A 23,155-nucleotide genomic window follows, 5' to 3' on the forward strand; every position below is an offset into this window, starting at 1 on the left:
GTGATGAGGCACATGCGCAGCTGGAAGATGCGTTTGCGCTTGCGCAGCTGAAGGATTGCCGCCATCCTCCAATCGAATGCCCTGTAAGACTACAAATCCCATAATCCTGACTGGGCTCGCTCTTTTTTTTTTTAGGCGGCGGTAGCAGCGCCTGTTCGTTAGTGAACCATATCGTTCTCTAACTTTTTCTGTCCCAAACTGTGTTTTCCCTCTTTTCGTTCCTTCATTCCTGTTCTTCCTTTTAGTCTCCTTCGCGCTTTTATTTTAGTATTTTGTTTGAGACTCTCCATAACGCCATTCTCGCCTCTACTGCCCTCTAAGCCACAGGACCCGCACCCCAAGCACCGTTCGCGGGGAGAAGGGGCCACCTAGCACCCAGTAGAAAGAACGTCGAATAGCTTCGCTTTGGCCAAGGCAGCGGCCCAAGCAGGCCTAACCCTCTTCCCTAACCACACTTTTTTTTTTTTCTATAAGGCGGCGCAAAGCCGCAGCGTGCACTTGGGAAGGCCTCGGGAAGGCCTGCGTGCGGGATGGTGATGGTTGTAGGGTCGCAGTCCGCGGGCTAGGGGCTCGAGCGCAGGCGCTGGGTGGTGGGCTGAGGCGTTGGTGTGGAGGCTTTGGGTGTGGAGGCAGAGGTAAGGGCGTGGTGCCCCCAGGTGATTGCGCTTTGGAAAAGGCTGGAGAGAACAACTCGGCCATGTCTGAGGAAGAGGAGGTTGAACCACATTGGCTGTTTTGGTGCTGATGTTTTGTTTTTCCAGTTCAGTAGAGAATATTTTCGGGGGGGGGTGAGTTATAATGACCTATCGTATGTTACTAGAATAGTTCGTTGGAAGACGGTCAGTACACAACGTCCTTGCCTTTACTCTACTTTTAATGTCCACCACTTCGCCCCTACGAAAACCTAAGTAGGTGGGCTAAGGGGAACGACCAGATAATGAATAATTCATGAGGACCACCTTGTTCCTTAGCCAGGCCCCTCGGAGTCGTGCTGACGCAAGTTACGTGTACCAAACCTGGGAAGCGACGTAACAGTCCCCGCCCCTAGGACGGGAGGGCGGGGGCGTCATCTCCAGCACGTGCTGCTCCTACCCGCGCAAGCCCAAAAGGGTGTGCGCAGGCGCTTCCCACTAGGGGGAGGAAGGAGGCGGGGTAGAGAGGTTGTTGGGTTTAGAGCCGGGCGGAGACCGCTGAGACTCATTCCTCAGGAACAAGGGTCGGGTGTCAAGGAGACCTTTTCACACCAGCTCCCCGTCCCCCGCCTACGGTGGGTGGGTTCGCGCGGCAGAGACAAAGGATTTCAGTAGGCACGAACATAGCTGCGAAGGGAAGTCGGGTGTCAGTTTGGGGTTGTGGGCTTTTGGGGAGGATTGAGGGGGGCTATATTTAAACTCCCGGAGCCGTTAAGTTGGTTTGTACTCGGATGCGCGCGCGACCAGGGTGGTGGCAGACTGCGCATGCGTATTTCTGGGACGGGAGGAACGCGCTCCAGTACTGCGCGCTCGCGGCAAAGCGGTAGTGGTAAAGGAGAAAAGGGTCGGCGCACGCGCGTTTGCTTCCTCGAGTTCTTCGGGTGTCGCGGGCATCTTGTTTTGGTCTCGCGGGCGAGTGGGGCGCGCTTCGGGGGCGGCGCTTGGGCGCGAGACTAGGCGAGGAGAGCAGAGCTGCGCGCGCACTCGGGAAGGGGGGGGAAGGGAGCGGGGTCTAAGGAGGGGGACTAAGCTCCCTGGTTCCCCCTCGTAGCCCTCGACTAGGTCAGAGTAAGGGGAGGAAATGATAGAGATGGCGGCGGAGAAGGAGCTGTTTCTGGTCCCTGCCCCGCCGCCGCCGCTAAAAGAGGAGTCAGGCGGAGGGGGCAGCCCCTCAGTGCAACTGCACCGAGAGGCCGCCTCCGGGGAGCTCCGCGGCGGGTCGCAGCGCGGGCCGGGCCCGCGCGCACACTCAGCTGGGGTCCCGGCTTCTGGGTCCTGCAAGGAGAGCCCTGGGGCTACATCCACTCCTCGGGGTGGCCAGTCGCAGCAGCAACGAGGGGGCAGCCCCCAGGCGCAGGGGGAGGCCCGTTTGTCGGATCTCCACGGGCGGGCCGCTCCCCCGGACGTGGGGGAGGAGCGACGGGGAGGTGGTGGAACAGAACTGGGCCCCCCTGCCCCGCCTCGACCCCGTAATGGCTATCAGCCCCACCGGCCCCCTGGGGGAGGTGGGGGCAAGAGGAGAAATAGCTGCAATGTAGGGGGAGGTGGTGGAGGCTTCAAACATCCGGCCTTCAAGAGGCGCAGGCGGGTTAATTCGGACTGTGACTCTGTATTACCCTCCAACTTCCTCCTGGGGGGCAATATCTTTGATCCACTGAACCTGAATAGTCTTCTGGATGAGGAAGTGAGCCGCGCACTCAATGCAGAGACCCCTAAGTCATCCCCACTTCCGGCCAAGGGACGAGATCCAGTGGAGATTCTTATCCCCAAAGATATTACTGACCCGCTCAGTCTCAATACTTGCACTGATGAGGCCCAAGTAGTGCTTGCTTCACCGCTCAAGACTGGTCGGAAGCGGCATAGACACCGGGGACAGCACCACCAGCAGCAGCAGGCAACTGGAGGGAATGATAGCCACTCTGTGCTGCCCACAGCCCCCCTCACTCCCTCACTCCATGGGGAGGGGACCACACAGCAGCAGCGGCATAGGGGCCAGAACCGGGATGCCCCCCAGCCCTATGAACTCAACACAGCCATCAACTGCAGGGATGAGGTCGTGTCTCCCCTTCCATCTGCCCTACAGGGTTCCTCAGGCTCCCATTCAGCTCCTCCAGCTGCCTCAGTTACCTCTGTACTCCCGTCTTCCTCCTCACGACATCGAAAACGTCGCAGGACTTCCAGCAAGTCAGAGGCAGGGGCTAGGGGTGGAGGCCAGGGTCCCAAGGAAAAGGGCCGAGGGAGTGGGGGAGGTCGCCACCATCTCCACCAACTACCTGCAGCAGGTTTCAAAAAGCAACAGCGCAAGTTCCAATATGGAAATTATACCAAGTACTATGGGTACCGGAATCCTTCCTGTGAGGATGGTCGCCTTCGGGTGTTGAAGCCAGAGTGGTTTCGGGATCGGGACGTCCTGGATCTGGGGTGCAATGTGGGCCATCTGACCCTGAGCATTGCCTGTAAGTGGGGCCCATCCCGCATGGTAGGCCTGGATATTGACCCCCGGCTCATCCACTCGGCCCGCCAAAATATCCGACACTACTTGTCCGAGGAGCTGCGTCTGCCACCCCAGACTTCTGAGGGGGACCCAGGGCCAGAGAGTGAGGAAGGGACCACAGCCATCCGAAAGAGGAGCTGCTTCCCAGCCTCACTGACGGCCAGCCGGGGTCCCATTGCTGCACCCCAAGTGCCCTTGGATGGAGCAGACACATCAGTCTTCCCCAACAATGTTGTCTTCGTCACGGTAAGAGGGTCTTGGGATAGGGGCCAGGTATGAGGATGAGATTAAAAGAGAATGAGGCAGGAGAACATTATGAGCCCGAGGGGCTTCTGTGCATGCAGTCCTCACTCAGAGAGCCAGAGCCTCAAGAGAAGGGTCTGGGTCTGCAACTAATTCCACTGGGTGTCTCTTTCCTCCTATAATGTGGAAAGGTGGGGACTCTACCAGGGCTCCTTTCACATGACTGCTGTCCCCAAAATGGGATCTGACTCCTTTTGCCCTGCTCCCTGCCTGGACTGTAATCCAGACCAGTCTGTCGTTCCTTGGGGGCTACTGCGGATGGTCTGTAGAGGATTTGGTCCAGATGGAAACTTGCCCTCCAACCAACTGAAGGTTTGTGAGGGATTAATATCAGGCATGGAATGTCTTGGGGTAGGGGTAGAAGTAGGGTCGAGGCTAATGTTTACAGTTTCTGTCCTTTGATAGGGACTTTGCATTAGATACAGAGTTGGTTGAAGAGTGTCATTGGTCAGGAACCTAAGTTGATTGGCCTTGGATCATCTCCACATTGACCCTAGATTGGAATGGAGAAGAGTCAGAGTCCTCTGCGGGAGGGGAGGGTAACATGTCTTCAGTCTAACCGCTGCCCACATAGCTCCTCATAGAACATTCCATTTTGATCATCTGCAGTAGTAATGGAAAAACGGACTTTCCAGAGGATGGTAATGAGCTTATCTGGAAAAGGTTTTCTAAGGGATGAGCTCTTCACTTCTCAGGAAGAAAGAACAAGGCTGAAACCTTGCCAGCCCTAACTAGTGAGAAGGAACCAGCAGTTAGGTCCCTTTGTATAACATTGAGTCGCTCAGCTTAATGAACAGGGTCTTGGAGGAACTCCAGCATTCTTTCTCTGCAGTTTCACCCCCAACTTTGGAGATCTCATGGATACTTTGCTCAGTTTTAAACTACCCAGGCTCCTTTTGTTTGGTTTACCAATATCATACAAGAAAATGAGACTGAGGGTATCACAGATGATTGTGGCCGAAGGTGAAAGTGAGGCTATAATATGAATTGTGTGGGTGGCAGTGGTGCTTTTAATGTGTCTGTTGACCTTGATCCCCAATTCTTGCCCTCAGGGTAACTATGTGCTGGATCGAGATGAGCTGGTGGAGGCCCAAAAACCCGAATATGATGTGGTGCTTTGCCTCAGCCTCACCAAGTGGGTGCATCTGAACTGGGGAGATGAGGGGCTGAAGCGCATGTTTCGCCGGATCTACCGGCACCTACGCCCTGGGGGTATCCTGGTCCTGGAACCCCAACCTTGGTCATCCTACGGCAAGAGAAAGACTCTCACAGTGAGTTGGAGTTTCAGTGGAAATTGGGGGTATCCTTCCTTTAGTTAAGGCAAGAAAGTCCTCAAGGAATCACAAAGAGGATTTTCTGAACAAGGTGCAAAGCATCATTCTCCATCAAGGGAGAAGGCAGCAAGCTGAAATGGTCCCCTGCTCTTCTCCCTAGGAAACAACCTACAAGAACTACTATCGAATCCAGTTGAAGCCAGAGCAGTTCAATTCCTACCTGACATCCCCAGAGGTGGGCTTCTCCAGCTATGAGCTTGTAGCCACACCCCACAACACCTGCAAAGGTAAAGCTGGCTTATTTTGTTCGGGGAGGAAGGAAGACTGGTCCTGCTCTGGGCGGGGAGGGTACAGACCCTGTGGAGTCATGAAGTCCTGCCAAACCCCCCTGATTGCATACTCTTCTCTCAGGCTTCCAGCGTCCTGTGTACCTGTTCCACAAGGCCCGTTCCCCCAGCCACTGAGCGGCACCCTGAAGAGAGTGTGTCAAGAAACTGCCTGCTGCTCCTAAGGACCTGGGAGAAAGTATCCCAGTCTTTCCTTTCTGGCTCCAAAAAGTTTCCTTTCTTGGATCTGCACAGAAAACTTATCCTATGTTGTTCCCCAGCCTCCTCCCTATACTTCTGGTACCTAAGCAGCAAGCCCAGCTGTGCTGGGGTTACCATCTTCCTCTCCTCCAGCCCACTGGGCTGGATGGCATGGACTGTTTTGCTGACCTCTGTTCTCCTAGGGCACAGGAGGTGGGAGTTACCAAGTTCCCTAGCCTCTTCCTCCTGTTCTTCCGAGGGGAGATTCTCACTCTCCTCAGCCCTTGTCCCTAGCTACGTTTCAGTGGACTATGGATAGATGGACTGAGTGAGGCCTAAGAGGGGGAAGCTTGGTGGGGAGGCACGCAGGTACTGTGAATATCCCTCTGCTGTCCCCCATTGGGAGAGGGGGTTGGGTTTCGAATGTAAGAACAGCACAATAAACTTGTTTAGGGCAGTTGCCCCACACCTATGTCTAGCATTTTTAGCTGCTGGGAAGGGGTGGTGCCTGCCAGTACCACCTGTGCCTCCTCTCTGCCCAAACTATAGTTTCAGGGTTTTTTCATTGGTTGGGAAGATAATGGATTGCCAGATCTACACATAACTGTATAGAACCCTAGTCAGGAAAAAGGGGTATAATGCAAATTTTAATGTGAAAATTGAAGTTTTCCCCCACACCTCTGAAATGAAAGCCCATTGAAAATTTTTTTTGTGGAAGTTTTGGCAGAAGGCTAACTTTGGAAGTTAACAGTGAAGCTGGAAAAAGGCACTTTGGATCAGACCACCTCCCTGCTATAGGACCTACCGACACGCACCCTCCTGTTTGGGTGCTGTGGAGCCAGTCTAATAAGCAGTTTAACTTAACATGTAGTTCTTCAGCTTGTCAAGTGTCCCTGGAGCTTTGGACATTCTACAAATAATGAGTACTCTTTGGTCAGGTGTAAAGATGGGCAAGGCTTTTGAAGGTAAAAGGGGATAATTTAGATAACTAGGTGCCCGTAGCTACCTTGCAGGTTCTCCAGATCAGGTGGGCTAAGACCCACCTGTTAAAGTGATCAGAAACAAGTAGTGCAAAGAAACAAGTGGAGTGTTAACCAAAAACAAAGGTGGTAGGTGTGACTAGTCAGGAAGATAGGGGAAGGGTATTTAAAACCCCGGTTTTGACCAGTGTTTTATACTTGTCATTACCTAGTTCCTCAAAAAAAAGGGGGAGCCCAAAAAACTTCAGGCAGCTTCCAACCTGTGGTTTGACCCCACTGTAAGCCGCCAAGAAAAGTCCCATTTATTAGCAAAACCACTTTATTCTGATACTTATTAACTACAGCAATTCTGTGAACCTCCAGGTCTACACTTCCCATCGCCTCAGCGTCTGATGCATGAGAAAGGTATCCTCTGAAGGGCGCGGCCGGAGTTGAAGTCGCAGAGAGGGCAGACTGTCCAGGGTCAGGTGTGGAGATTCATAAAATAATGTTTCTGGGTCACACAGCATAGTCATGTCTGGTCCTGGCCCAGGTGGCTCCTGTTGGAATTGGAGTCCAAAGCAAGGTTACACTTGGAGAGAGGAGAACCCGCGGCAAAAGAGGGCAGGGAACACCGAAGGGGATTCCAGTCCAAATCCCTCACCTTTGGGGGCGGGGCTCGAGCATGGATTGGCAAGACCGCCAACCTCTCTCTCAGCGCAGCATTCAGAACCTGTTCCTCCGGCACCTGCAGGCTCACCAGGTCCCGGAAAAGCCGCTTGGAGCGCGGCACGTTCAGCCCTGAGACCGCAGGGGGAGGGAGGGTGAGCCGCGCCTCTCACCCCTACTCCCGCACCTGGCCGGCCATCTGCCCCCCCTCACCCTCGGCTACGCTCTCCTCCACGACACAGCGGGTCTGGAACGACTTCCTCAGCTGTTCCTCCACGGCCTTTGCAGCATCGAACTGGCCCGTGGCTGCGGCCCGCGCAGCCTGCAGCTCGAGGCTCAAAGCCAGGCTGCTGTGCTGCGCTGGAGCACCCAGGTCCTGCAATGCTGCGGGCTTCTCGCTCGGTGCTGCGGTGACCGGCAGCGGCTCGGACCGGGTCGGGGAGGGCGGCGCCAGGCGGAAGCGGACCTGGTAGCAGAGAGGAAGCTGGTGAAGAAATGGGTGCAGGGTTGTAGGCGGGCTGCCGGCCAGGCCTTACGCCAGCTCACCTGCCGCCCCTTGCGGGCCCCGCCCCGCTGGTTTGCCCCCCACTTTTCCCGCCTCGGGCTGCAGTTCTGCCGCTCGGGGCTCTCGGACCGCGGGCTCAGGCTCAGGTCCAGGCCAGGCTCGGGCACTGGGGCTCCGGGGTCCGGGGCGCGGGGTTCTGGAGGTGGTCCCGGGGCCGCCACAGCCTCTTCCCCTTTCACCAATTTTATCTCTGACTCTATCTCTGACTCTCCGCAGCCCAGCATCTTGGACAAGCTGCAGGGGCAACGGGTTGCTAGGGGCCAAGGGTCACAGGCCAGGTGCTCACACCCCCTTTTCCCGGCTCCTCCCAGACACCGCTACCGGAAACCGTTAGTCCCTACGCAAGTGACACTCCTAAACGCCACTTCCGTTGCTCCTCCCCCTGTCTAGCGAGCTTCTTCCTGCAACCTCCGCCCCACCCTGCAACCTCCGCTCCACCCCTAGGCCGGGATTTTAGGGCTGAAACCTGTGGAAGCTCTACGGATCCTCATCAGCACCATTTCTCCTTGCGAAATCTGCGACATGGTGTCCTTGCCCATCGAAATCTTCACCTGGCTTCTGCTGGAGTCCCGAATGTGTCAGCCCTCCCTGTTGGGATGCCAAACAGGACAGCTTTAACTTAACTGCCCAGCTTCCCTGTATTGGACCTCCCTACTCTGTGACTTCACAGCATCTCCAGGTTTTCTGTCACCTCCGAGCTCGGAACAGTGCCTCCCAGTTTGCGTGCTGGGCTCGCGGACCCCAGCCTCCTGCCCTGTGGTTACCTGAGCGTTAACTGCCTCACTCAGCCATGAGGCTTTTTGACTTTTTCCTTTTCGTGGGTCTCCTAAACTATTCGTCTTTATAAAAATATTTGTATGTTGCAAACAGTTTTTTAAAAAGAAGGGCTTCGTGGGTTTATCCAACCCCTAGACTCCAAACCAGAAGGTCTGCTCATTCCCTATGTTCCTTGTGCAGGTCCTCTCAATTCTAAGAACCTCTGTTCTTGGGTTCAGGACTCCGAGGATCTACCAAAAATGAGTTAATAATTCAGCAGGCATGTTTGTATACCACTTTTTAGTTTGAGAGTTTTCACATCCTTTATCTTCCCGAGAAATGCTGTGGAAGATCAGATAGAATGGAGAGCGTTGCCCTCGTTTTACAAAAGAAGTTTTCGAGGATCTCAGTGGTGAACGCTTGAGGCTTACCCGCTGAAGTGAGTAGTAAGAAAGTAAGCTCATTCCTTCATTTGTAAAAGGGAGTGGGGAGCTACAAATGTAAATAAAAACTTTTTTTTTAATGGAAGTATATAACATTTAAAAATTTCAATGGTTACTTAACTTGGAAAGGAGAGAATAGAATGAAGGGAAAAGAGGCAAGACTTTGAATATACTTTGTTTTGTTCATTTGACTGCGGAAACCTATGTTTGGCATGATTGTGTGATAAAAATTAATTTTTTTAAATCAGACCCTAAAGATTGAAAGTAAAAGGAAACATGAAACTAAATGTGTGTCTAGTTGGTGGCCGAAATGCAGAGAAGGGCCACCTCTTCCGAATGACTTGAAAACACACTGATTTAACTACATCCAAAGATATACCCTAAGGACAAAATCAACTGCCATTTAAAAAATTGCCATAAAATCTTAAATTGTATTCAGTAGTCATATTGTCAGGAATAGGTGAAATGTGTAGTGTAGGCTAAAACACAATTATGTTGACATTACTTCATAAATTATATAGTTGTCTGATCACTATGCTGTACACCTGAAACTAGTATAGAAACTAGTATAGTATAGAAACTACTGAATGTCAAAAAAGACAAACACTGTATGATTCCATTAATATAAGGTATTTAAAGTAGTTAAAATCATAAAGGCAGATAATAGAATTGGTGCCGGGGAGGAGGAGGGAGAAATGGGAAGTTAATGGGTGTAAAGCAGCGATTTTCTACCTTTTTCACCTCGTGACAAACTTAAACTAATTCCTAAAATTCTGCAGCACACCAAACTATACATTTTTTGCTGATCTGACAAAAATAGGCATAATTTTGATTTATTCACTCTGGACAGCTACCATTAGGTTGGCTGTTGCCGTTTTATTTGACAGTCTAAAGGAAAAGAGGTCAGGTCCCCTGACTAAATAGTCAGGTACTACGTGTTTTAAAAATTCTTGTGGCACACCGGTTGAAAATCTCTGATACAGAGTTTCAGTTTTACAAGATGAAAAGAGTTATGGTGATGAATGGTGGTGATAGTTATACAACATTATGAATATATTTAATAACAAACGTAGACTTAAACATGGTTAACATGATAAATTTTATGTCATGCATATTTTGCCACAATAAAAAATTGGGGGAAAATAATTATGTCGATTTGTATTAGAACAGGAAAAAAGATGCAGATCTAAAATCTGATTTATACAAATTCCTTGTAGTCTTGATTTAATTAGGAAGTATCTGTATGAACTCATGGCTTAAATTAAAAAGCATATCTACCCTGGCCGGATGGTGCGGTTGGAGGGTCATTCCATACACCAAAAGGTTGCAGGTTCGATTCCCGATCAGGGCACATACCAAGGTTGCAGGTTCAATCCTAGGTCAGGATGCATACAGAAGGCAACCAATTGATGTTTCTCACATAGATGTCTCTCTCTCTCTCTCTCTCTCTCTTCTTCTGTCTCTAAAAATCAGTAAACATATCCTCGGATGAGGATTCTTTAAAAAATGCATATTCTAATTCCGTCCACTGAAAAGCCCTTAGAAATGATGATGGACTCAATAAACACTCCTGGCTCCCAGATTGTGGTAGCTAATTCCATATAGGCATTTCAAAACCTATACACAAATGTTCACAGCAACTTTATGCATAATAGCCAGAAACTGGAAATAGCTCAAATGTCCTTCAGCAGGTAGAGTTACAGTACGGTACTTCTACATGATAGAATACTACTTAGCAATCAAAAGGAACAACTGTTGACACACACAACAACGTGGATGAATTGCCAGGTTATTATACTGAAGGGGGAAAAAGCCAGTCCCCCAAAATTACACGCTGTGTGGTTTCACTTATATAACATTTTAGAAGGAACAGAAGTTTAGAAATGGAAGACAAACTTAGTGGTTGCCAAATATTAGGGACTAAGTGGAAGCGGTGACGGGAGGGATGTAGGTGTAGTCATAAAAAGGCAACGCCAGCGATCTTTTGGTGTTGGAACTGTTTGCTTCCTTTACTGCCATGGATACAAGACCCTACACAGGTTATAACACTGTACAAATCTTATAAGCGCAAAACTGGGAAATCCAAGATCAAGGCATCAGCAGATTCAGTGTCTGGGGAGAGCCTACTTCCTGGTTCAGAGACAGCTGGACTCTCACTGTGTCCTCACATGGTAGAAGGAGACAAGAGAGCCCCCCCCCACTTTCTCTCTCTCTTTCTCTCTTCATTGAGGAAGGCAGAGGCATTTCTTCCTTCCTGCCTCCCCCATAGGGAGACACTTTTATAATGGCACTATGCACCTAATCACTTTCCAAAGCGGCCCTACCTCCAAATGCCAACACACTGGGGATTAGGTTTCAACATATGAATTTTGAGAGGACACAAATGTTCAGTCTATAGCAATTACCATTGCTATATGGTAAAACTGGGGAAAGTGTGTTAAGATCTTTTTGTATTATTTTTCATAAGTCCCTGTGAATTCTGCAATGATCTCAATAAAAATTTTAATTAAAACTAATGTTGAGGTTGGGAAGAAGGGCAATGTATGGGTGTGGGTGTATAGAGGTAACCAGATTAGCCAAATGTGGATTATTATTGAAGTTGGGTAATAGGTACATGGGGTTTATTATAACATTTTCTTTATTTTCGTATATACGAGGTCTATCCAGAAAGTATCCAGCCATGTACTGTGAAAAATAGAGACATTACTGTATATTAGAAACATTGTACATAAGACAGTGATGTCTCCGTCCCCTTCAAAGTAGTCACCTTGGGACCTCACATAATTCTTCCAATCTCCGTCAGCTGCCCCATCATATTTTCCTAAATCTAATCAACGGTCTTAAATCTATTGCCTTTCAAAGATGATCTTTTTAAAGATTTTATTTATTTATTTTTAGAGAGAGGAGAAGGGAAGGAGAAAGAGAGGAAGAGAAACATCAATGTGTGGTTGCCTCTCACCTGCCCCCTACTGGGGACCTGGCCCACAATGCAGGCAAGTGCCCTGACTGGGAATCGAACCACAACCCTTTGGTTCGGAATCCCATGCTCAGTCCACTGAGCTATACCAGCCAGGGCGATGATTTTAGTTTTGAAAAAAGCCAGATGTCACGGGGCACCAAATCTGGGCTGTATGGGGGGCTGAGTCACCTAGGTGATTTGATGTTTCGCCAAAAATCTCTGCACGAGAAGTGATGTGTGAGCGGGCACATTGTTATGATGAAGCTGCCAATCACCTGTTGCCCATAGCTGCAGATTTCTGAATCATCCAAATAGTTTCCAAGGAGAAATGTTCAAGCTTAACACAAAATTTGATGCAGTTTTGTTGCTGTACTCGCTCAGTCATTTTGAATGCAATGGCCACACAGTACACATGCTCACTCAATGGCATCTACCACCCACCCTGACTAATACAGTGAAGTAGTGATTGTTCACACATGTGCATCCAGTCCACTCTCCTTGGCTGCCAGGTTACATCAACATCATGCAAATCCTTCTGGTTATATTAACAATGGTTGGACCTTTTCCAGACACACCTCGTGTATATGAATGTTTCTATGATAAAAGCTTTTTATTTTCTGGTTGTTTTTTTTAAAGGAGGATGAGGTAGCTTTGTCACACTGGAAGTGTTGGAGCTGAAACTTGAAACTGCCCCCCAGGCCTTGACTGTGCTAATGGCTATAAAGGCTCTATAGGAACCCTAGCCTCAAATTCCATAACCCAGAGGCACTTCCACATTGTGTCCCTGGAGGATAGGAGTGGCTGATCTTGCACCTTCAATGGCTTTGACCCACCCTCCAGCCATACACAGTGTACTTTCCCCCATCCTATATAATCTCAGGGGTTCTTAAGGTAACCCCCCTAGCAGAAGTTCGGGCCTGAGCCCACCACTCCTTTTCTCAATGCAGAAGGAACAGATTGAGATTCAGAGAGGAGCACACAGGTCTGCTGCAGGCCAGTACACTGACCCTGCCCCTTCGGCACCAAGGAAAGGATTACAGGAGGGCTGGGATGAGAGTCTTAGTGAGAGTCTGCAGGGGTATGGGATGAGGCCAGGTTCTGGGATGAAGGAGAGTTAAGAGTAGGGAATAGGGTTGGAAGTTGGCCACTGTCTGGGCGGAGAAGAGAATAAAAAAGGGGAAACTGGATGAAGCTAGGAAAAGAGAGAAACAGATTTTCAGGGTTGGGTATTGAAAGTTCAATGGAGCTAGGCTTGGCAAAGGGAGGAGTATTGGACTGAGGTCCTGAGCTTGCTGACAAGGGGATGTTCTTGATGTCAACACAGGGAACAGAAGGTTGATGACAGTTGGTTTGGGCCTCATCTTTGAGGGCCAAAGATGCCCTGGGAAGAAGCTGGTCCGAAACCACTGAAGCTTTAAGGGGATTGAGGCCATGAACAGAGTGGGTGAGGTTACAGCCATCAAAGATATGGCCATAAGCCAGGAAAATTGGACCATTGATGGGGGGAATTAACTACACAGAGGGACATGCGGCCAGCTGCTGACCTTATGCTGGGATCTAGGTCCGGACAGATCTCTGCCTGGCAGGGAGTCAATGCTGAAGATCTCAAAAAATGGCATGGAGGCAGTCTGTAACTCTATGAGGGTGGACACACAGGAAGGTCTCCTGCTATTGGGGGATCTCTGGGGTGAAGGGTGATTCCATGGAAACCTCTAATTAGACAGTGAGGTCTTTCCACAGCTTGGGAGTGGCTGGTGGAAGAGAAGGATTTGAGTGCCTTGGACTCCGCTCTTTGCAGTGACCCCAGGACCATCCACCAAATGCCAACAGCCAGCAGGAAAATACAGGGTGGGAGAAAGGGAAGGAGAGGAGGGGTCGTGGTGGCAGAGACAAGGTATTTGGGGGTGGGACATTATTAAGGGACCCCCAGAGGCTGGGGCTATGGGTCACAGTAGTAACCATCTTGAGCAGCTGGGCAGAAACCTGAGGAGGGACCAAAGCTCTGAGGTCCTGCCTTGGTCCTGAGGCTGCAAGAGATGGTGAAGACGGGAACTTGGCCCAGAGCCTGCTGGTGTCCACTGCTGCTGAGACTCTGGGAAGTTTGTGTGGGGCAACAGGACTCTTCTCCCCCAAAACTACTAGGGCAGGGATCTCCAGCCTCTACAGACCCCCACCCGCCCTTGTCCAAGGCATGAGCCAGCCCTCCAAACCCCTTTATCTCAGCTTGTGTCTCCACCCAAATTCTCCTCATGTTCCTCAGGCCGCCCCCAAGAGGTGCCTGGACACAGGCTGAGCCCTGTCCTAGAACCTGGGCATTCAGTGCAGAGTGGACTTTAAAACTTATGAGAAAACTGACCCAGGGTCACCAGCTGATAGGTACAGAGCCAGGGCCAGAGCCCAGGGGACCTGCCTCTGTGTGGTGCTCCACCCTTCCTCTCCCCACACCACCTTTGCCATTTCTGCTCCGGGGAGGGGAAACTACGTTCCCCAGAGCCCAGCATGAGGTCTGCCCCAGAAAGAGAAAATAAATGTTTGTCGAATGAGAGAAAACTACTCTTCAGGTTATAAACACTATCCCTGATTCTGACAGTTTGGGATTTGATGAATGTGGTCATTTTTTAAAGTTGGCCAAAAATTCTTTGACACTTCTTTTGAGAATGGATCCTACGTCCCCTCAAATCTGAGCAGGTTTGTGCCTCAGGTGCACCTTCACCAAAGCAACTCTGCTTCCTGCAGCCCAACCACCTCACCCACGAGCAAGCAAGAGTGAAAAGAGGGCAGGTGGAGAAGGCCAGCCTAGGGGCAGCCCTGCTTAGGGTCCCCCAAGGAGCTGAGCTGTCTCCTTTTGTTATGTAAGTAAGCGAGTCTCCTGCTAACCATCACACTTCATCCGTGGCCTGGCTGCCAGGGAGCTCAGCGTGGTGCACAATTTGAACCAGATCGCAGTAACCAACCTCGGCCTAGGGCTCTAACATATTTCTCTCTTTCTAGACTTAAAAAAGTGAATGCTAACTCCTACGTCACAGAATTGTGGGGAGGATTTAACAACTTTCAGGACCTACTATATGCTTGGCCTTGTGCTAGCTGCTTCAAACAAAACCCTGTACAGCATTGGTCCCATTTTACAGATGAGGAACTGTATCTACATACAAAGAAGCCAAGTGATTTGCACAAGTCACACAGCAAGTAGGTATAGGAAATAGGATCACACTCTAATGTTTTCATAGATCTAAAAGATAACGCATGTGTGAAAGCATCTAAAGCAACAATATTTCCTTCCTTCCATCTTTGGGCTCCCTCGGCCCATATGAATATCCCTCAGCTGGGGCCTTCTCACCCCGCACTGTGACCATCTGCCTGTCCCCTCAATTGGGAACTGGCAAGGTAAGGGACTGTGATGAATCACCATTAAAACCACCTCAGGCAGGCCCTGTCATATGTGGCTCGGTTGCTTGGACCATCTTCCCATAGATTGAAGGGTTGCAGGTTTGATTCCCAGTCAGGGCACATACCCAGATTGTGGGTTTGCTGTGCATTCTCTCTCTCATTCTTTCTCATTCTTCTCTCTCTCTCTCTCTCTCTCTCTCTCTCTCTCTCTCCTTCTCCCTTTTTCTCTAAAAACAATGAAAAAAATACCCTTGGATAAGGATTAAAAAAAAAAAAAAACAGGCAGGACATAAAACTCAGTAGGTGTTTGTTGAGTGAATGAAAACCATGCCACTCTATCCCATTACTTGTTCTAGAATTCCTTCATTCATCCCACAAGTGCCTACTGAGCACCTGCTCTGAAGACCCAAACACCGCAGTCAGTCCTTCACATACATAACTTTGTTAAATCCCACCAGTTACAGTGTGTTGTTATAGGTCTTAGTGGCCGCGTATTTTTTCAGTGAGGTCTAAAACTGTGGTTCTGAAACTCCAGCTCGTGTCAGGCTCTCCTGAAAGGCTTATTTAACACAGAATGCCGGGCTGCACCTCAGAGTCTCTGATTCAGTAGGTATTGCCTGAGAAATTGCATTTCTAATCAGCTTCCAGATGATGCAGATGATGCTGACCCATAGTTTGAGAACCACAGCTGGTAATTGGTGATGCTTCAGTGAACCCCCAGGTCTGTCTGACTGCCCAGGCTCTTACCCACAGTGCCTAGCACTTCCTAACCTGGGAGCCAGGCAGGTGGCAGGAAGGAAATCTTTACACAAATATTATTTGGGATGCACAACTTGGGGAGAAATGCAGTCATCCCTTCTGGTCTTTCCTGCCTGCCCCCCATACCCACTCCCCTGCCTGGAGGCTCCTGAGAGTCTGGACTAGTGTTGGTCCTAAGATCTCTCCCATTTCTCATCTCCTTTCCTGGCTGATGCTCAACTCCTAGACTAAACTATCGCCAGTGTGTGTATATTTGCGGGAAGGCTGGTATAGTAGGCTGAATAATGGCCTCTCAAAGATATCAGGTCTGTATAAGTGGGAGGCAGCAGGAGACTTGATACAGGAGCGGGGGTGATGTGACAAAGGCAGAGACTGGAGTAATGCGGCCATAGTCAAGGAGCGCCAGCAGTCATGAGGCTGGACACAGCAAGGAATGGTTTCTCCTCTAGAGCATCTGGGGAAAGCACAGCTCTGCCAACACCTTGATTTTTGCATCAGTGAAACTGAGTTTGGACTTCTGCCCTCCAGAACTGTAACAGAATGGATATCTATTGTTCTAAACCACCAAGGTGATGGCAATTTGTCACAGCAGCTCCAAAAAACTAATACAGCTTGAGGAAAGGTCTGGGTTGCACCTCAGGCTTAGACAACCATGTGCCCCAGGATCTTGCCCACAGCTTCACCTTGGCAATGTCCCCATCCCTGGAGGGCTGGGACTGGAGGCCCTGAGGTAGGAAGGATTTGGTCATAAGGACCATCTAGTCTTAAGAGGGTTTCTCCAGGCTCTGGAGATCTGCCAAGGGAAATGGGTGACGGCAGGAGGAAGAAGAGTGGGAGGTGGGAGACAGGTGGAGTGTTGCAGGTTCCAGGGAAGGAAGCCTGGTGTCAGGATTCTAGAGGAATAATTGGCTGAGAGTCCCTCTATGGGGGGAAGGGAAGGAGAGCATGTCAGCACCGGAAAGTGGAAGGTGGGGAGTGGTTAGGAGGAGGTCGCCGTGTAGAGAAGTTGATCGGGAGGGTTCATGTCCAGCCATGCCCATCCAGTGGCCTCCAACATCTTAAGGTCCAAGGGGTGGCCACACAGCTAGCCATTCATCAGTCAAGTTCAGCAAGTGCTGGGTTGCCATGGCAACTACTAGGCCTCAGACACAGAGTTTTAGAAGACAGAAACTTAGGAATCAGGGCCCAGGCCTGTCCCTACAAGTTACTTCTCCCACTAGTGTCAGTAATTCAACCCAGTGTATTTCCCATTGGCATCCCAGGCCTGGGAAAGGCTTGTTACTCTGGCAACAAGGCCCTAGCAAAGGGTTCAGGCTAGGTTGGTTCTGGGGTGGAGGAATAGAGGGGGCTGCAGGTGGGGTCTGGAAGCCCAGCAGGAAGTGAACTTGGTGGAGAAAGAGGTCTTTCTACCAGTGCTGTGACCACAGAAACGTCTGGGTTCACAGAGAACACATCTGTAGTCCAGGTCCCAAGTCTGCTTCCAGGGAACAAAGAGGAGGACAAAGGACTCACATCCCACATAGCACTGGGCCTGGGGCCAGAAAGATTCTCCCCAGCAACACCATCTCTCTCTTTGGGCCTCAGTCTCCTCAGCTGTAAAAGAAGGGGGGAAGGAGTGGGGAGGAGGAGCAGGGAAGTTATATTAGATCTCTGAGCAGCTTCTGTTCCAGACATCCCCTCCCCTAACAGCATACACACACACACTTAAGTCTTTTGCCACCACCCAGGGGCTGGTCCCCTCCCCTCGGCACCTCCTGTGATCAGCCCCTTCCTCCCTCCTGACTAGGACTCCCACTTCTCAGCACTCCAGCAGCAACCCTCCCAATTAGCCAAAGTGTCCTCCTCACCTAACCTCCACCAGCCTCACTCCCAACTAGTGGCAGTAACAGCTCAGGACGAGTGGGTAGAGAGAGCATGCCCGCATGCTCGCAACTGTCACGCCCAACAGGCATTGCAGGAAGCAGCAGGTCTTCTGATGTAATTAAGAGTGGCAGGTCTGGGGTCAAAGATGCAGGAGATCATCTGCTCCTTGGCAGCAGAGAAAAGTATAGCATAAAGTGGGTGCAGGAGAGCTGGAGGGGCAGGACAGGTCAGATTCCCCTGCCAGGAGTAAGTTCTGTGCTTTGGGAGTCACCCAGTGAGCGAGGAATTGAGGTAAGACAGGGTACAGGCTCAAATAAAGGAAGGGGGAAGTTGTGGGAGCCCCAGCATTCCAGGAGAGTCCCGCCATCGCCCACAGGTAAGCCAGCACATAGGGCCAAGACCAGGTTCTCCAATGGGATCAACCTCTCCTTTCTCTTTCCACCCTGAGGCCAGACTGAGGGTATTCCCCCTTCTCCATTGCAGCCTAAGTGTCCCTCCCCTCCTCCACTTCCAGGAGACTGGCCCTCCCTCTCCATCTCCTCTCCAGACCCCAGGCCAGCCTCCACCACCCTACTTCCAGCTTCATCTCTGCCCCACTTGATGCTGAATCCATCCATGTAATGAGCCTGGTGCTCTTGAGACAAGGTCCATCCTCTCCAGATCCCACCTCCCCATCTCCAAAATCTGCGGGGTGTCCAATGTGGTTCCACAACACTGAGACTGCCTCCCCTCAGCCCTGTAGTATCAGCTTGAAGGACCACTATGCCTGGCTCATAAGGTTCGTCCACCTGGCCCGTGCACCCCAGGAATTCTGTGGGCAAGTCTCATCTTGCTCACAAAGCACTCTCACCTGGGGAAGGGGTAGTTACAGTCTGGCGGATGAGGTGACCTTTCACACACACACACACACACGTGAAGGTGCCTGTTGATAAGTACAGGGCCCACTGAGGAGCAGTGTCACAAGGTGTCACAAGGCAGTATCACTCCACCAGAGATTAGATCCCTTGGGCCATGCTCTGTGAAGAACTTGCTGGTCCTGGACAATCAGGATGCCAGACATACCTGCCAGGGAGAGGAGGAGGACACTTGGGGATAGAGCTAAAAGGACAGTGAGACAGCCCAAAGGGCTACTCTGTGCAAATTAGAAAAATGTACGTCTTCCTCGAAGCCCTTTACTGCCACCTGATGGAATATTGCCCCTCGGGGGGCTCTACACATCTACATCAACGGAGGACTCGCGCCGTGCCCAACCCGCATGATGGTTAGGGACGGCTCTGAGGAGTGGAGGAGGGGGCTCTGGGAGAGAAGGAAGAAGGACTGCTGGGTCCAATTTTGGGGGGTGGGAAAAGCAGTGGTCAGTGACAAGGGCTCTGGGCCTGTCAGACTTGTGTCCACTCTCATTCACTGCGGTAGGTTGGGGGAGTTAGGGAACCCTTCTAAGCCACAATTTACTGACTTAGGAAATGGGGGTGATGGTCTTAGGGCCTCAGGGCTTCAGACTAAATTGAGAGATGGAGGCAAAGCTCGCTGGTTATGAAGTGAGTACCCCAGTGACTGTGGACGGGGCAAGGAGAAGAGTAGCTGATACAGAGAGAAGGGAAGAGGGAGAGAGGCCAGCTACCACGGTTTCACTAGCTTGTTGAGAAGGTGTTTTAACTAAAATTCAACTGTCCCATGGAACCAGTGTCACCAACGACCCATTTCACCACTGTTGGCCAGCCCTGAGTGTTTAGGGGTAATAGGCTGGGGCTCCTCCATCAGCAAATATGTCTTTGGGGCTTCAGGGAGGGGGCAGACTGCAGTGGCAAGCTCACACTGGGACACCTCCCTGTTAGGGGACATACTTCCACCGCCGCCCCCTAGGGCTGCTGGGGCCCCCCCCAATCCAGGCCCAGGGAGGTGCAGAGAGAGGGCAACCAGGCACCGAGCACTGCAGTGCCACTTGGAGCTTGGGGCCACAAGATGACAGGTCATCCAGGTCCCCTAGCTCAGAGGCTGCCCTGATGGGCCTTCCCACGTTTCTACCTGCCCCCTGCACATTCCACCCTGCTGACCTCTGCCCATCTGCACCCACCAGACAAAGGATGAGGTCAGATTAGACCCTGGTCGAAGGCAGGAGAGACTCCACCTCCCAGAGGCCCCCAGGGGAGAGAGGAAATAAACTAGACAAGTACAGTGGCAGAAACCAAAAGTGAAACCTAGAGCAATGAGGCCAGGGAGGGGCAGGGACCACAGTTTGGAACTGATGTAAGAAGTCTGGATTTCATCCTGAATGCTACAGGACACCGCGAAAAGATCTTAAAAGAAGAGATGACATGCTCCAAGTTGCACTAAAAAGATCTCTCTAATCCCATTTTAAAAATGCAAAAATATATTTGCATAGCAAAAAAAAAAAGACAAATACTGTATGATCTCACTTACACATGGACTAAAAAGATACAGAGAACATATCGGTGGTTGCCAGAAGCAGGAGTAAGGGGTGGGCAAAATGGGCGAAGGTGGTCAAAAGGCACACACTTCCAGTTATAAGATAAATAAGTCCTGGAATGGAAGGTACAGCATGAACTATAGGCAATAATAATATTGTATATTTGAAAAAACCATAAAATAAGAGTTAAGATGATTTTTGAAATGAAGAATAAAGTGGGAGGAATAACTCTACCCAGTGTTAGATTACAACAGTAATCCAGACAGCGTGGTATTGCTGAAGGACACACGCAGATTAGTGGAACAGGACAGGGAGCCCAGGGTTAGACCCACAGACCCACACAGATACACCCAACTGAGTTTTAATAAAGGTGCAAAAAGAATTCAATAAAGAAAGAATGGTCTTTTCAACAAATGTTACTGGAGCAACTGGACATCCATAAACAAACAAAAAATAAACCTTGCCCTAAACCTCACACAAAAATTAACTCGACATGGATGACAGACTTACATGTAGAACTGTAGAGCACATAAAACATAGGAGAGAATCTGCAGGACCTTCAGGCTAAGGGAAGAGTTCTTAGACCTGACCCCAAATACACAACACACAAAACACAAAGCACAAAAGGAAAATTTGATAAACTGGGCCTCATCAAAAATAAAATTTTTTTACTCTGAGAAAGGCCCTTCCTGCTGAGAAGATGAATGACAGCTACAGACTGTGCGAATGTATTTGCAAATGACATATCTAAAAAGTACTTACGTATCTAGAATACATTTTTTAAACTCAAAGTTCAAAAATTAAAAACAGTAAAAATAAATAATCCAATTAGAAAATGGGCGAAGCACATAAACTGAATCTCACTAAAGAGAACATACCACCCTGACTGGGGTGGCTCAGTGAGTTAAGTGTTGTCCGGAAAACCAAAAGGTTGCTGGTTCGATTCCCGGTCAGGGCACATGCCTGGGTTGCAGGTGTGCAAGAGGCAATTGATTGATGCTTCTCTTGAACATTGATGTTTTCCTCCCTCTCTTTCTTCCTCCCTTCCCTTCTCTCTAAAAATAAATAAAATATTTTTTAAAAATCAATTTTATTTATTTATTTTTAGAGAGAAGGGAAGGGAGAGAAAAAGAAAGGGACAGAAACATGGATGTGTGGTTGCCTCTTGTGCGTCCCCCACTGGAGACCTGGCCTGCAACCCAGGCATGTGCCCTGACTGGGAATAGAACCAGCAACCCTGTGGTTCACTGACCAGCACTCAATCCACTAAGACACACCAGCCAGGGCCCAGAGTGCACGCTCTGAAACTCTACAGGTCTCTAGAAAACACCCACAATGCAGCAGAAAAATCATCAGAGCAAACAATAAAGGAAAAACAACTGGGTCTTAAACTTAGAGGAGGAAAGAAGAAGCCAGGGAAGAGTCATATACACAGCCCCTGTGCCCTGGAGATCAGCCTTCTTACAGCCTCATCTACCCCAGCTTGGGCAAGTCCAGCCAACACCACATCTCACTGGACAGTACACACACAGCGCCTTCACAGAAGACCGAACCTGCCTTCCCAAATCTGTCCCTCTGCAGCCACTCACCCCAGAGGCATTGAGGGAAAGGCAAACAGAGAGTAGGCCATTCCTCATCTTTAGCAGGGAGACAGACAGGGATGCCGCAGTAAAGTAGTGGTAATACTGCGACCAGGACTCTGTCAAGTGTCCTGCCTGCTACTCACTGGACATGCATTCTTTGTCACTTCCTAAACTGCGTTCCCTCCGCAAGGCAGCTGGTTGGAGTGTGCTTCCCACACACTAGGTGAAGGTTTGCTTTCTGGTTCAATTCAGCACTGTTTTAGGCCATGGGCTAGTAGCCATAAACTATAAATCTTCACCACTACCACAATAGCAGCTAGAATTTACTGTGTCCACGTTGTGCCAGGCATCATAGTCCTGATCTCCATGACAGCCCTGTGATAAGGCATTACTACTGTCCCCATCATACAGATGAGGAACCGAGGCTCAGAGAGGTTAACCAATTTCCCCAAGGTTACACATCCAGGAAGTGTTAGCTCAAACCACTTCCCATGCCCTTAAGTACTGCATTTCACTGCTGCCTCCCAAGTACACAGGGAAGAAAGTAAATATGATAATTTCAGATACTGTTAAGTACTGTGAAAAAATGTGAGATAGAGGATGACTGTGATGGTGGGTCTCTCCCATTGTCGAAGTTGGGTGGTCAGGGAAAGACTCCTTGAAGATGTAATGGCATCTGTACAGAATCCAGACTGAGAAGATGCCCACCATGCCAAGAGCTGAGAAAAGGGCATTTGAGACATATGGAACAGTTGGATTTTTTTCCAAGATGACAGAAAGCCATTGGAAGGGTTAAGCAGGGGAGTGGCATGCTTTGCTGTGTGATGAAGAGATTATAGGAGGATCTCAGGGAAAAAAGCAGGAGAAAAGATTTTACATTTTCAGGAAATTTGATGGTGATGGGGGAGGGTTAGGACTGGGAAAAGAGCCAGGGCATCTGAGACCAGCATTCTCATTTTGCTCCCCACATTTCCCAGGGACCCTCTCTTTCACAGGATGGGTAAGTTTTGAAAATAAAGAAGGACCCTTGGTCCAGCTGGGCCTACCCATAGCCCTACCACTTCTGTCCCATGGAATCCGAGCAGCTTCAGTGGGGAGAAGGTCTCTGGGGTTGGATGGCAATGGGGGTGACAGAGGTGTTTTAAGGTGGGATTTTTGCTCAAGACTGTCATCAGGAGGCAGGTTTCCCCAGGGGTCACCTTGTCCCCCAATGCTGTCTAACAGGAGAGGGCTGGAGTGAGCAAGAATTCTTCTCCCAAATCTCCATCCCAGGAGATCCCACATGCTTTTCTCCCAGTTGGGAAGTTCCTCCTCAGGCCCCACCACAAGACTTCTCCAAGGCTCTGGGATGGATTATGGACCTTCCTCTTCCATCCTCTCCCTTTCTCTCCCACAAATCTCCTGCCCCCATGTGGCCAAGCCTAGACAGGGCTCTATCATGTCTGGGGAGACCTCGAGGGGTAGGAGGTACCAGCAGCTCCCTTGGCTGCTGGA

The 23,155-nt window shown here is 50.1% G+C and overlaps 2 protein-coding genes across 3 annotated transcripts; one reads left to right on the top strand and one right to left on the bottom strand.

Annotated features, from left to right (window-relative positions):
* Positions 1-1,088: 1,088 nt before the first annotated feature.
* On the top strand, positions 1,089-5,755 carry MEPCE (methylphosphate capping enzyme). 2 transcript variants are annotated; one of them, XM_053930726.2, is made up of 5 exons: positions 1,106-1,267; positions 2,776-3,432; positions 4,542-4,760; positions 4,924-5,050; positions 5,175-5,755. In XM_053930726.2, exons 2-5 carry the CDS (start codon positions 3,169-3,171, stop codon positions 5,225-5,227), a joined length of 663 nt encoding a protein of 220 aa, XP_053786701.1. In that variant the 5' UTR covers positions 1,106-1,267; positions 2,776-3,168; the 3' UTR covers positions 5,228-5,755. The 2 variants fall into 2 exon arrangements, with proteins under 2 accessions (XP_024427064.2, XP_053786701.1); XM_024571296.3 differs by having other exon boundaries at positions 1,089-3,432.
* A 754-nt stretch (positions 5,756-6,509) lies between these two features.
* PPP1R35 (protein phosphatase 1 regulatory subunit 35) lies at positions 6,510-7,801 on the bottom strand. The gene is made up of 4 exons (XM_024571603.3): positions 7,465-7,801; positions 7,132-7,384; positions 6,914-7,050; positions 6,510-6,809 (listed from the first exon to the last, which is right to left on the bottom strand). Exons 1-4 carry the CDS (start codon positions 7,705-7,707, stop codon positions 6,636-6,638), a joined length of 807 nt encoding a protein of 268 aa, XP_024427371.2. The 5' UTR covers positions 7,708-7,801; the 3' UTR covers positions 6,510-6,635.
* Between the last annotated feature and the right edge of the window lie 15,354 nt (positions 7,802-23,155).

This window comes from Desmodus rotundus, chromosome 1, assembly GCF_022682495.2.
Source record: "Desmodus rotundus isolate HL8 chromosome 1, HLdesRot8A.1, whole genome shotgun sequence".
Lineage (NCBI taxonomy): Eukaryota > Metazoa > Chordata > Mammalia > Chiroptera > Phyllostomidae > Desmodus > Desmodus rotundus.

Coding starts and splice junctions, on each gene's coding strand:
- MEPCE (XM_024571296.3), top strand. CDS start 1,774: ATGATAGAGATGGCGGCGGAGAAGGAGCTGTTTCTGGTCCCTGCCCCG. Junction 3,433..4,541: donor ACAATGTTGTCTTCGTCACG/GTAAGAGGGTCT, acceptor TCTTGCCCTCAG/GGTAACTATGTGCTGGATCG. Junction 5,051..5,174: donor ACCCCACAACACCTGCAAAG/GTAAAGCTGGCT, acceptor CTCTTCTCTCAG/GCTTCCAGCGTCCTGTGTAC.
- PPP1R35 (XM_024571603.3), bottom strand. CDS start 7,707: ATGCTGGGCTGCGGAGAGTCAGAGATAGAGTCAGAGATAAAATTGGTG. Junction 7,385..7,464: donor GGGCCCGCAAGGGGCGGCAG/GTGAGCTGGCGT, acceptor CTCTGCTACCAG/GTCCGCTTCCGCCTGGCGCC. Junction 7,051..7,131: donor GGAGGAGAGCGTAGCCGAGG/GTGAGGGGGGGC, acceptor CTGCGGTCTCAG/GGCTGAACGTGCCGCGCTCC.